The sequence below is a fragment of the Scophthalmus maximus genome, chromosome 14, assembly GCF_022379125.1.
Source record: "Scophthalmus maximus strain ysfricsl-2021 chromosome 14, ASM2237912v1, whole genome shotgun sequence".
Taxonomy (NCBI): domain Eukaryota; kingdom Metazoa; phylum Chordata; class Actinopteri; order Pleuronectiformes; family Scophthalmidae; genus Scophthalmus; species Scophthalmus maximus.
This window is the reverse complement of record NC_061528.1, coordinates 20149713-20163733: the sequence shown is the minus strand read 5'-3', so window position 1 is coordinate 20163733 and position 14021 is coordinate 20149713. Positions and strand designations below refer to the sequence as shown.

The following is a 14021-nucleotide window of genomic DNA, read 5'->3' as shown; positions in this document are numbered from 1 at the left end:
TGAGGCTACTTTTTAAAGAATATCATCCCTTCAATCACAATCAGGCTTCTTGTTATCAAAGCAGGTCAAACAATCAACTAAATCCACAACCTCATTCCTCATAGTCCGCTAGCAGATGGTTTTGTGTGTGCGCCGAAAAGAAATCTGGGATTTTGGCGCAGCCCTGGCTCTGTAAATCGAAAAGAAAACAAATGGCTCGGGTCGCACCACACAACACTGTGAGTGCAGTTTGTAAACATCACGTGTCGACACGTAAGACACGTGCTATTCGGTGGCACTGCAACTCAGGAGTTTTGGCCTAGTGGTTAGATCGTCTGTCTCCCATTCCCGAGGTCATGGATTCGCGGCCCGGCCAGAACATGAGAGTCAAATCGACAACAATAACAAAGTCAGAAACAAGCTTTATCCAAAATCGCTTCCTGCCCCTTTAAGTTTATTAAAATGAAGGGGTTTTGTTAATTTGAAGTGAAAATAAATCAGCCAAAGGCAACAGGATTGTTGAATGCGAGTCACAAAGATGAGCCCCGTAATATGGCAGTTCAAAACAATAAAAAAAGAAAAGGCCACGACACACATTACCTGAAACACTAATATTACTTCAGCTTCCATTCATAATAATTTTGGTCATCATTTGACAAAATAAACAAAAATAGTCCCTCACATGATCATATTATTTACATTTCACTTTTGGCGCAGGTATCAGCGTTTCCTTTCATATTATATTAAGTACTTTTTTAAAACTGGTTGGGTGTACTGTGTATATCAGTAATCCTCCACTGATATTGGTATTACATCAGGGCATAAAATAGGACGATAGTTCAGACAGCACAATCAGATAAGTAGAGACAAAATGTGGCTAAGAGGTTCTGATTTGAACCTAAAAGTTTAACAGTTACAGAAACATGAAGTTAATACACCTCATTGTGATTAGAGCAGCATTTGCTTGTGGCATCTGAATTTTTAAATATAAATGAATATGAGCTATTACAATACATGCTGTACAGGAAAATTCCAGAGGAGTCAGTTTATGAAGTTTTCATTGCGTTATTAATGAACCAAACAGTCCAGACAGTTTTATACAGCTTTAATGGCAGCCCACAGTCCCTGATCTCATACTCATCTGCCCTGAAGCTTCTTCATTACGAGGCTGCTGGGTGGTGCGTCAGTAAATATTGTCCCCACAAAAACATGTGTCCCCCACAAAGCGTGTCTGATCACTCTGCAGCAGCCTAGGTCCTCGATCTGGAAACCCAGGTGACGGTACCGGTCATCGGTCTCAAACAGTGTGTTGTTGGTGTACGAGCCAAAGAACTGGAGAGGAACACAACACATTTATCATGTAGTTCTTTGACTACATTCATCTCCAGAAAAACAGCTTTGCTTTTTGTGCTAGTATCCTTTTTTTTTGCCATGAAAATGGATGTGAACAGAACATGACAGCTTTATATACTCCGCTTCAGACCCTGTAAATATAGCAAAAGTGAAGCATTTCAAAACAAAGACATATAATGTGGATGTAGCATTGATTGGTCACTTGGAATATTAAACCATAACCTTTGATTGACTGTTTGGTTTTATCAGTGACATATATAATTTATTGTTCCAATCTGCAGTCAGTTATGGCAAGAAGTGGGAGGGTTGTCCACTAACCAGAAGGTAAATAGACAAGACACTTTACTCTAATTTGCCCTACGGCTGTTCCAGCAGTGTATAAATTAAATATGACAGAAAAAGGCACTGCAGCGCTGTATGAATGAGTGTGAATGCTTTGGGTGGTCAATCAGAACAGAATAAAGCGCTATATAAAAACAGTCCATTTACCATTCCATATACAATTTAACATGTAATCGAACTACACTGATCTAATACAGTTTTAACTGTATTCGCAGTATTCAGAATGGTAAGCAAAGATATCCACTATAACTTGGGCGGCTGTGAATAGGTGAATATGACTTGTACTGTAAAAATGGTTTTTTATTGTATTTATCATTGAGTGGCTTTTCTTATCACTAAATTTGATTATAACAGTCAAAACTAAGAATAATACAATATCTATCTAATATTACAATATCTAAAGAAAATGTTTGAGTGGCTGTTTTGACATTTAATAGCTAGACTAGATATACAGTATATCGCAGATATTATGTAATTCACTGCTTTCTAGTCAAAAAGAACATTTCAGATATCCACTACATCTTTCTTTCAAGGACAATCAACGTCGCTTTTTTCTTATAAGTGAATGACAGACCCTAATGACCTTGTGTACGGAGAGATGGGGCCCAGAACAGAGCCCTGAGGGACCCCAGTAGTGCGGTTGAAGGGGTTCAGACACAGATCCTCTCCAAGTTACCCTGTAAGTGTAGTCCTTGAGGTAGTGTTTTGTGGGTGGGAGGTATCTTTGATATATGCGACGTATCGCAGTTTGTTGAACATGAGATGTTTTAAAAGACTATATCATGAATAACACGACTACAAATTGTCATGTAAAATTTTGTTAAGCCGCCGGCATAAGACTTGATTTGGCATTTCTCTTCTCTTGCTCTCTCGCTCTCAGACACAGACACGAACAAAGAGAGACAAAGAGTCCCAATAGAAACTATTAATGAATATAATAAAGAATAAAGAATGTTTTAATACAGACATAGGTTACCAGATTGATTGTATGCATATAAGGCTTAAATTGTGCATTGATGAGGTGCTTTAGAAGAGAATAAAAAATATTGTGATATATATCCTGTATGGTGATATAACTAAAATATATCACGATATTACATATAGGCCATATTGTAGACCAAGTCAGGGAGGCTGATAATACAAAAATGTGTAATTTCAGGAAAGCATCGCCAACAGCACATGGACTTTGACATTCACTTTTGAGTTGTTAAGTTTTTAACGCATGTGTGTTTCACTCTTGCAACACCTGAGGCACAGTGGGAATCTTACCGCCAGGCCTGAGGAAGGGTCGATAAAGTCAGCCCAGAATCCTTCTCTCTTCAGGGCATAGCAGATATCCTGGGCTCCATCCACAAACTGCACAGGGATAGAACAACTTCTAATCAGTATGTGACACATATAGATGATATGCAAACTGATCACATCGTTCATTATTAGAGCTTCATATGATGCACACAATTGGAAATTCCACATTCATCCTAAAGTTAAAATACAAGTTTCAATTACTATGTTTATAATGAGCATGAATAAAAATCCAAAGCTCATTCACTTATTACTCAAACAGAAAACGTACAGGATGGGACTGAACAACACAGACCTTTGTAGGGCTGCAACTAATGATTATTTTCATTATCGATTCATCTGTCAATTATTTTTTCGATTAATCAATTAGTTGTTTGGGCCATAAAATGTCATAAAATTGATTGGTCCCAGATTCATTGTGCAGCAGGACATCGAGCCCATACACACAGCCACAATCAAAAAGATCAGACAAAAGAAGAACAATCCTGGCACTCATCATCTTAAAACCATGGAATCAACCCCCATCCCCAATTTTAGAAATAATAATTAATCATGGCCTTATTTAAAAAAAAAAAATCCTCACTTTAATTTTAGACCCTTAACATGTCTACATTACTGTTTATGTACAATATGGAAATAGTTTTTTTTCACCATCCTAACTGTCATAATGTCTTTTGCTATAAAATAGCCCAATACACTGTTTCGCCTAGGATAGAGTTGTAGCAGCGGAGGTGAAGCACGTGTGCAGGGGAAAAAAAATTGTGAGCCAGAACTCCTATCGGCTCTTGTTTCATTTTTAGTAGAACAAATTATGAGAATAAAATGGAACGGACAAATGTTTTGTTTCTCATACTGTACTCAGTAAATTGTTGAACACTGAACAGCACTATTTTGAAAAAATAACTAATATAAAGTACATGATGTTGTGTGTTAAGTGATAGGGCTAACATAAAGCCTGTCAGAGGAAATAAGAAACACATCTCAATATGTACAGACAGACTGTTACTTTAAGCCCTTGGACTGTTGTAAAGGGTTGTAGGCCTTTCACTCATTCACCATCTCCTCAGTCATCCTCCCACTAGCTGCAGCTGTTGTGTACTTTCACTTTCACCAAATATTTCACAGATTGCTTGTGTTACCGACTTTACATGCAAAACATGTTACATTGTGGCAACAAGCGTGGTCTCCATTGATTTCTGGGGGCCTTTTAATACCGGGTTTCCGTTCCCACCCCTAGATAAGACGGAGCCCAATCTCCTCTCGTTAAATTTTTTTTTAAACTAATAATAATTCAGGAGTGGCAGTCAAAATCCAGGAGCAGCGCAATGCATTTAGGGGAAACACTGCAATATATGACATATCCTGATGTTTTTCATGTTTTATGTCTACCTTTGTCTGGTCACAGTAGTAAAAAGTAGTGGTGTAACGTATCACAGTTGATCGGTGATCCGCACAGATCCCCACCTATGGTTTGGAACGCATGTGATCCACGGATTAATTACAAAGTTTAACAATAACACCCTGGTTTCCCTTTTTTATACTGCCGCTGTTACTTTTTAAAGTAGTAATGATAATTCCCTAAATGTTGATGTAGAGAACTGCAGTGAAAATAGAATGTTCGGGAGATGTTGAAGGAAGTTGTGTGTTCACGTTAACGAGGCGTGTTAACATAGACAACTGGAGGAGCGGAAGAACTGGAGAAGCCACCTGCATCATTTAAGTCTCGTGTATGGGAGCATTTTGTTTTTTCTGTAAATTACACAGATGATGGTGGTGACCCACTGGCTAGTGGAGAAGCAATGACCTTAAATACTCCTGTCGGGAATGGAGTGGCGTGTGTGTGCGCGAGAGAGAGAGAGAGAGAGAGAGAGAGAGAGAGAGAGAGAGCGAGCAGGGAGCCTGTGCGAAGTCAGCATGGCTAGAACCAGCGAGGTAGAGAGAGTTGCCAGTTGCAGTCTGTCTTGATTTCATAAATAAGTGTAAAGAGTAAGTCTTGCGTGTCCTTTGCCTCACTGTTGGGGAAAGTGAGGATATTGGTCCTGCAGCGAGACAGTGAATATCTCTCCCTCCATACTGATTCAGTGATTCATGCCTGATATCATTTAATTTTTGGGATTTTTTATTTTGAGATTTTATTTAAACACCAAACTTGAAGGTTGTTTTCATTTAAGACCTTGGGCAAAAGTTCTCTGCTTTATGTGTTGTAGAAAGCAACGTTATATTTGTCTTTTTTTCCCAAAATCCGTGAAAAGATCTAACCATAAGTTTTGTGATCCTTTGCACCTCTAGTAAAAAGAACTTCCGGGTATCTGATAGGGATGGGCGCGAGTGATCGATTCCTTGAGTAGTCTTCGTTTCAAATGAACTTGATTGGTGAATAACGGCACTCAAATTTTGCTTTAGTTTTTTGTGCACGCGCGTGCTTCTGTGCTTGACCCGAGGCACAAACAGATTTTTGGAACCAGCACTTCGCCTGACCATCCGAGATAAGTTGTCTGACCTACACGACGGGGTTACTGTGCAAGGCCCAGACGACATGGTGGGCAGGGCCGGTTCTTGACATATGTGTGCAGCAGCGGGTGAGAGTGGGACCAGTATGCGCTGTGCTTCCCTGTTGACCGGAGTACAACGGCGGAGCGGCACACGACCAGGCGGGGAGAGAGACCCGGGGGGGAGAAGTGACGCTTATTTCAGTGAACCATGCATTTGTCCTCAGCAAATCCCACTGGAGTGGTGGAAGTCCAACAGGCACCAGTACAAAAACCTGAGCGTTCAGGTATCAGCGTCCTGCTGATACCTGCCACCTCTGCCAGCGGAGCGCGTCTTCTCCGCAGCGGGACTGATCATAAACAGAATGTGTTCTCGCTTTTCTCCCGAACATGTTGACATGTTCGTTTTCCTGAGCAAGAATAGAATTCATTTTAGGTTGCAGAAAAACTGTGTTTCCAAAAGCCCATGGTTTTTTTACGGTTACAGGCCTACAGCGTTTGTTCGACGACAAGATGTGTGACCCGCAAATTTAATAACGTTTTTGTAAGGAAAAAATGTTTTGAAGTTGTGAAATATAAATCTATAAAGGGTAACTGTAACTGTTTTGATTGAGAATAAGCATTACGTGTTGGGTAGGCTGTATTGCTGTGCATCTAAAAATAGATTTAGAAAAACGACTACTCGATTGGTCCTCTAAATGCCTCTTGGAATTTACTACTCGTGCCCATCCCTAGTATCTGACCATTTCTTGAAAGAAAACTGCATCCATTTTCCTTCTGTAGGTACTGTGATGAACATACTGTGTAACTTGGGTTGCTGCAGCAGCATCACAAGACCTAATGAAAAGCATCAGGGGCGCGATGCATATCCTGCACGCGGGTTGTATATAAGCTAGTATATACAAACTAAATATACTACAGACACAGCAGCTCACCTTGCCAAGCATCTGCTCTCTCTCCTGCTCCACCTCGGCACACCATGATGTCATATTGTTCTGGGTTTTCTGGGTCACTGTGACCACCATCATACCAGAGGGTGGAGCCTCAGGAAACATGGAATGGAAATCTGTCATCACATTATAAGAAGACACATGCATTAGAGAGAAACACTGCTTCTCATCAGCTACAAGAGCTAAACTTAGCTGTTGTTGCTCTGGTCTGATAAACCCAAATCTGGGTAACAGTTAATGCAGGACCACATGTACAAACAGCTTTTGCCTTCAAGGTCTAGTCCAAATAAAGAAAGATGTTGGATGATAGTTTAAGGAGTTGCAGTACCAGTGCTGTACCTTTCTGTAGAAGCGCGGGGCATGACTCTATAGCACACTCTACACTGGAGTTATCAAAGTACTGTTCAGCTCTAATGACACTCTGACAGGAGGCTGAGTCATCTTTTTCCTGAGAGAGAGAGAGAGACAGAGAACGACACACACACACACACACACCCACACACACACACACACACAAACACACACACAGACACAGACACAGACACACACACACACACACACACACACACACACACACACACACACACACACACACACACACACACACACACACACACACACACACACACACACACACACACACACACACACACACACACACACAATATACTGTAGATACAAAGGAAGATTTTTTTTCTTTCTCTCAGGTGAAGAGAGAAAGAAAAACCATGGCCGTGGGAAGTAGGGGTGCTTTTTTGCAAGACAAAAAATAAACGTGTCAAAATTATTAAAATAATTTTCCTGTTATTATTTAAATAAAAATGAAGACTTGGTAAGTATTGCAAAATAATTTGTAATAATTACAAGTTATTAAAATAACGCTTAGCATCATGGTAGACAACGGGCCAGACACCACTGCAAGAGTGAGTAGAAACCACAGCTGCTTTCCCCAAACCACTGAACAGGCGGCAGTGGTGCACAACGCAGCTACAGTGATTTGGCGACGCAAGTTTTACGAGGCTGCAGATGTGGCCTCATCAGAGCAAAGCTTCTCAAACTTGCAGCGTTTAAAATGATGCAAAAAAGAGTCACACACCTGTCCCTGATGAATGTGTACTCCGACATTTTAAACAGTTTTGACATTAATGCACTCATGAAGGACTTCATCTCCTCAACCCCTGAGAACCAAGGCCACATTTTGAGCTGGTTAAGTGGAGAACGCACCCAGCTCAAGGTAAAGTGTTTGGTTTATTATGTGCTGCCGCCGAGCAGTTTAATATTATCTCTAGACAGTAATTTAACACTGATAAATATAACATGGTTTGTTGTAAAAGCTGGGCTTTTCAATCTCGGCCCTGCTGGAGTATACTGTGCATTTGGATACATTCTTGTCTGCTGTGCGCAAAGTGTTAATTAAATTCTGTTTAAACTTGCTGGAATGATGTTTGTGGTGTCCTTATTCAATTATTAATGGCTAGGCTAATGCCGAGTTCACACTACACGATTTTAAGCCAGATTTTCAGCTCACCGACAAATCCTGGAGCTGCAGCAAGTCGGAAGAAAATCAGCGTGCAACCGGGTCAAGCAAATCGCCACTCAATCGCTGTGTGAACAACCAACGACGCGATCAAAGTATCTCACGAGGCCTCGCCAACGTCTTTAAGATATCTAGCAGGCTAAATATCTCGACAAGTCGGGGAACCAGCAGGGAACCCATCTCCTGTGTGAGCTGTGATGTGACAGGCAGTGAGTGCCTGGGGGAGAAAATGTAGCACAACAACACAACAAAACTCTTCACCCATATTCTCTGCCTTTTCTGTGTCTGAAAAACATCATCGCCCAGACTATAAGCTGGGTTTATCTGTCATGTGCGTTTTCACTGCAACAGAAGATGAGCGTAACTTCGAGCTGATTTTAATGCGGAACCACATATTAACACGTCAAATTATTTCTCTCCATCGGCTGAGTGTCCGCTCAAACTACTACCTGTGTCTGGCTTCTCAACATTAGAGTATCCTGCAATATATTGAACAGTTTCTTTTTGACGTCCATCGTGAAAGTGACAAACAATTCCTGTTTCGCGCCTGTATCCTGTATTGTCCCGTGTCACTTCTCACGTGTTTTCGTGGAAAACGTGCTTTGGAGAAACTTCTCCTGGTAAAGGATTGTGTAGTGTGTGACCCCCCCATCGCAGATGAGTCAAATAGTGTGAAAAGCACAACAACTGAAAGCCTGCGATTACAAGACAGCCCGTTGTGTAGTATAAATGGTACAGTGATCTCACGACCTTAAAAAATCGTGTAGTGTGTCTAAAGCTTAACCAGTAAAAAAAAAAAAAAAGTATATAAATATTTTTGACCATGATATAAAACATTTCATGTGAATTTCCTCTTCATTCTGAAACTGTTTTCCTATCATGTTCACAAGCATCATTATACTTACAAAGTCACCAATGACCTGGGTCAGTATGAACTCATGTCTCTCACTAGTGGACGGGGATGACAGCACATTAGGGATCATCTTGTGTGCCAGGCTCTCCTCCTGCTTTGTTAGTCCTTCTAGGTGGTGGTCAAAGCCCACATTACCAGGCAGCTGGAAGCGCTGGTCCTGGGACCCAAAAGGACCCATGCTCTCATCAGGCCACACTGTCCGCAGTCCTGAACCAGCGAGGGGATAACAGAACAAATACATGATGCATGCCTATTCAGGTTTCACACAAATCGGAGGCAATTTAGGGTTAAATGTCTTGCCCAAGGACACAGCATGATGACGGGTGGAAGCGGGGATTGAACCAACGACCAATGTGCTGACCAATGAAAAACAAAAAGCATACATGACATACCCATGTCAGATGGAGTGATGGCTACGTGGGGTTCACCCATATTAGAGAAGGCTCTGGCTCCTGCCACACGATGAACCAATACATGAAGTCCTGGGAGGTAAGTGACCAGCCTGGCTCTGTGGCACAGCACCTGAACACAAACACAACATATCAATGTTATTCTCACACACACACACACACACACACACACACACACACACACACACACACACACACACACACACACACACACACACACACACACACACACACACACACACACACACACACACACACACACACACACACACACACACACACACACACACACACACACACACACACACACACAAAACACTTTTGACTTTTTGAAAAGTAAAAAGTAAAAGGTCAATTTAGAACTTTATTCAACCAAATAAAGTGCCAACTACATGGTTGGTTAGAGTGTGTGATGCATTCACAAAGAAAAAAGGAACTTCGTCCGCAGGTGACTGAGTTAGAGACTGTCAGAATCCACCCCAATGATGTTCTTTATAAAAGATATATTCAGTATCTTTGACAACTTTCAGTCCCGGTTCTCCGATGCCCTCACTGTGTCCTGTTTTGTGCCACTTATCCACCCAACACTTTTTATGTTTTCCATCAGTGATACTGATCATCTGGTCAATAATACTGTATGATGTGAAGTTCGCAGGCTGGATGCGTTAGTCGTGTTCCCTGGACATTTAAATGTTCTCACGATCAATAAAGCTTTTTATACGATCAAAGGATTTGCAGTCTAAAAGAATCAAGCTATGCATAGCATAAGCTTTGCCTCTGAAAAAATAAAACAATATATTTGTGATCATTTAGAAAAAAAAAAAGTTATGCATAGCAAGCCTGCACACATAACCTATATTTTTGTAAAGGATCCCGGATAATGGTTTGTGCTGTTGACTATGACTATTGACTATTGACTATTGATTATGCTGCTATTTGTGCTCCGACATATCCCCATTTAAGCCCCTATAGGAGAACATGAGGAAGATTATCCACCGGAAATTATTTCATTGTATCAATGTTCAGGTATTTGATCATATCCTATTTAAACTGACATGATTACTTTGTTATATTCTATGTATTTTAATATTAAGGACATAGACACATTAGGTGGTTGATTTGTTTTGTTAAAATGGAAACTTAATAGTTTTCCACTGAACTGTACATAAGACATGTGAACTACATCAAATGATTTTAATTAAACCAGGTGTTCAAAACAATTGATCTGATATTACCCTACTACCACCAGGATCAGAACTGATTGCCTCCTATATCATGAGCCTTCATTTATTATTTGCTCTCTGACCAGCTGATCTGCCTGTGAAAAGGTTGCAGGATGTTTTCTCCTCCAGTTCAGCTGATTTCAGCTTCTTTGACACATCACAAGGCTTTTATAAATGTGACTCACAAAATATTAAACACGTGCAGTAAAAGTAAATATTTCCCTCAAACACCACAACTTGTGATCAAATGAAATTATTCTCTCAACAATTCGTTAGTGATCCACAAAATACAGCATCAACATGAACCCGTCCAGCCTCACTGTAATTTGTGCCATTTGTTACAGTATCAGCCAAAAAAGCGAGCTGTGATTTTAAAGGGATAGGTCAGTGATTTTGAAGTGGGGTTGTATGTATTACTTATGCATAGTTAATATGTTACCTTATGGAGATGGTGATCAGCAATGTCATTTTACGGAGTTTGGAGGAGAAGTGGAAGTAGCGAAAGTCTGAGCCCCACTGTTGCAGAGGGGACCACCAAAAAACATTTTTCGCCACATTTTTAAATGCTTACCTAAACAAAAAAATATCCGTTCAATTGTACACTAAAGAATGTATTTTTTTCACTGCATTAGTTTTCCGCCAGACAGCAGTTTGAATTTGCACTTTTTTTTCAAGTATATGTATTCATGTATTTACTGCGCCACTTCAAAATCACTGAAGCAGAGTGTTGTGTTGTGGTCTTTGCAGCGGGTTTTCTAAATGCTGTCACCACACTTCTTCACAAACACACAGCTATAGGCTTTGCCTCACCCAAACACACAAGCAACTATTACATCACAGCATCTTGCACAGCTACACACACACACACACACACACACACACACGCACACGCACACACTTGACTTACATTGGCCATCCTGTCGTGTCTCTGTCCGCCTGCAGGGTCCAGTTGTGTTCCTATAAGAGTGCACCATGAAGCAGTCAGGAGCTTTTACAAAGCACATCTACTCTGTCACATCTGATGTTAGGCCTAGTTCAGACTGCCTGCCCACATACATCTTTGACATATCGAGGTTGATTATCATCAATGAAGACTATGCATCGATCTAATGTTTTTTTTTATTCCCAATTCTGCTCTACCTAACTCACGTTGGAATTTGTCACATCATATTGAAAGAGAAGAACCAGTAGATTACTTTGAGAGCAGGAACCTACCGGATGTCGTGACCCTTCCACTCGTCGTGTGTGAGATGTTCACATTCACAGCTGACAGAAACACAACTGCAGCTCATTCACAGCAAAAACATACGAGCAACGACTGCTGATCAGCTCCTGTTCAAAACTCACCTTGAGTCCGAGCATGCGCTGTGATCTTGGAGGCTCTTCTCCTTCCTGGATGGATTGAGGGCAGGTGGCAACGTCCTCAGCGCACATTACCGCCTCCCGCTGGTGCGGAGGGTCCTGAGCCAGCTCAAACAAGGCAAGGCAAGTTTATTTGTATAACACATTTCAACAACAAGGCAATTCAAAGTGCTTTACATACAACATTCAAAGAATTGGGAAGAAACGGATCAAATCTAATTAAAATATCAATAATTGAAAAGAGAAAATAAAAACATGTTAAAGCAGAATAAGACAGGTGATAAAAGTTACAGTGCAGTACAAGAAACGCATACATAGCTCATTTACTGAAAGGCAGAGGCACACAGAAAAGTCTTCAGTCTTGATTTGTGGATATGTGGAGCATAGAAACTGAATGCTTCCTCTCCATGTTTAGTTCTGACTCTGGAGACAGAAAGCAGACCAGACGACCTGAAAGCTCTGGATGGTTCATAGCAAAGCAGAAGACCAGAAATGTATTTTGGCCCTAAGCCATTTAGTGCTTTGTAAACCAACAGTAGTTTTTTTAAGTCAATTCTTTGACAGGAAGCCAGTGTAAAGATCTACTTTTTTGGTCTTAGTGAGGACTCGAGCAGTAGCGTTCCAATGTACTTTCTAATTTATTCAACTAAATATATAATTAAACACGTGTGTGTGTGTGTGTGTGTGTGTGTGTGTGTGTGTGTGCATTTATTTATTTATTAAAGAGGTATATATTATTAGAATTGGTTTTAATTTTATATTAATATTCTAGTGCATGCAAGTTCATGATTTAATGCCATTCATTTGGCTGGGTTTTGCAAGGAGTTGCCTTGTGGAGTGAGTGCAATTTGGATGCTTATGTTGCCCCTGGTGTGGATGTGTAAAAACATATTTTGTAGGGGGAAAACTACCAAACATCCGTCATAATTTACCCAGGAACAGTATCTTTTCTTTTCTTTTCTTTTTTTCACTAGCTTTTTCAATCCAGTGACAATAGGACTGGTTAATTTGGTGTCATTTATTTTGCCCTGCTGGTCCTCACAGGACTGTTATGAGTTGGAGTTCATTTTTCAATTTTGTCAGACCTTGCACTTCTTCTTCAAATCAAACTGTGTCAAATGAGTTGACACATGCTGTTAATGATAATGTTTGTATGTTGTTAAATGAATGCCAATTCTGTGCTGTTGTACTTGATGGCAAAGATATAAACCCCATGATGCTTTACTGAATAAATGTTTTGTTACTTTTTGTTTTCATGGCATTAAATTATTTGGCTACTTACCCTGTCACTTCATGTTATTTTTTTTTGTTATTATAACTATTGACATAACTGCTAATAGCAATTACGTTTCACTGAACTTTCATGTTTAATAAATCCGTTTGAGTTTTCATGGCACTAAATTATCTGGCTGCTTACTGTGTTGATGTTTGCGTGTCATTCCAAGTAAACCAGAGCTCAGCAGCGTGATCCTTAGAGTTTGATAATTTGATTAAAGCAAAAAATAAAGTCTTGAATCTTGATAAAGCCTAAGTTCATGCTGGCACTGGACGGGTGGATTGTAGGAAACAAAGGGAAGAAAATATCATCACCTATCTGTGAATAGGTCAAACATCACTAATATACTACATAAGCAGTAATGCAAATACATGCTGGTTTCCCTTCTGCCAATAAACACCAAAAAGAGGAAGCTGATGCTGAAGAAAAAGAAGAAGATTAAAAAGAAAAGCAGCAGCGGCTCTGGCGATGCCACAGTGAAGCTGATAACTTGATAAAATGTCTGTGCCTTTTGGGCAGAGATGTGACAGGGTGATTCTGCAGCTGTACTTTTAAGTTTACAAACTGTGAAATCTACCAGGGAACATATCATGTTTGAAAATGTTCAATGTTTATTTAGAATTCAAATGGTGGGAAAAGTTGTGGAATTCTGTTGGATACCTGCAGATATGGGCTTGAGGGGAATTGAAATAAAAGACAGGACACCAAATAGGTCCCTCAACATGAGACAAATAATAGATATCATATGGAAAGAGGAAGGCAAAGCTTCAAGTAAAAAAAATAGTGGGATGAGGCAGAACATATTACAAAATACAAAAGACAGTTGAGACAGGAAGAAATAGACTAGTGCAGGTAGTAATAAGTAGGCTGAGGTTTGACCACATT

General features: G+C 40.2%; 1 protein-coding gene across 2 annotated transcripts; it reads right to left on the bottom strand.

The window, feature by feature from the left end:
* Positions 1–401: 401 nt before the first annotated feature.
* On the bottom strand, positions 402–11925 carry mmadhcb (metabolism of cobalamin associated Db). 2 transcript variants are annotated; one of them, XM_035603568.2, is made up of 8 exons: positions 11846–11925; positions 11406–11455; positions 9258–9387; positions 8858–9072; positions 6755–6863; positions 6401–6531; positions 2944–3030; positions 402–1311 (listed from the first exon to the last, which is right to left on the bottom strand). In XM_035603568.2, the coding sequence occupies exons 2-8, from the start codon at positions 11412–11414 to the stop codon at positions 1117–1119; spliced, it is 876 nt and encodes a 291-aa protein (XP_035459461.1). In that variant the 5' UTR covers positions 11415–11455; positions 11846–11925; the 3' UTR covers positions 402–1116. The 2 variants fall into 2 exon arrangements, with proteins under 2 accessions (XP_035459461.1, XP_035459460.1); XM_035603567.2 differs by having other exon boundaries at positions 11714–11856.
* Positions 11926–14021: the final 2096 nt, after the last annotated feature.

Coding starts and splice junctions, on each gene's coding strand:
- mmadhcb (XM_035603568.2), bottom strand. Junction 9,073..9,257: donor CATCACTCCATCTGACATGG/GTATGTCATGTA, acceptor TCGCTGGTTCAG/GACTGCGGACAGTGTGGCCT. Junction 1,312..2,943: donor ACCCTTCCTCAGGCCTGGCG/GTAAGATTCCCA, acceptor GTTCCTCTCCAG/TTCTTTGGCTCGTACACCAA.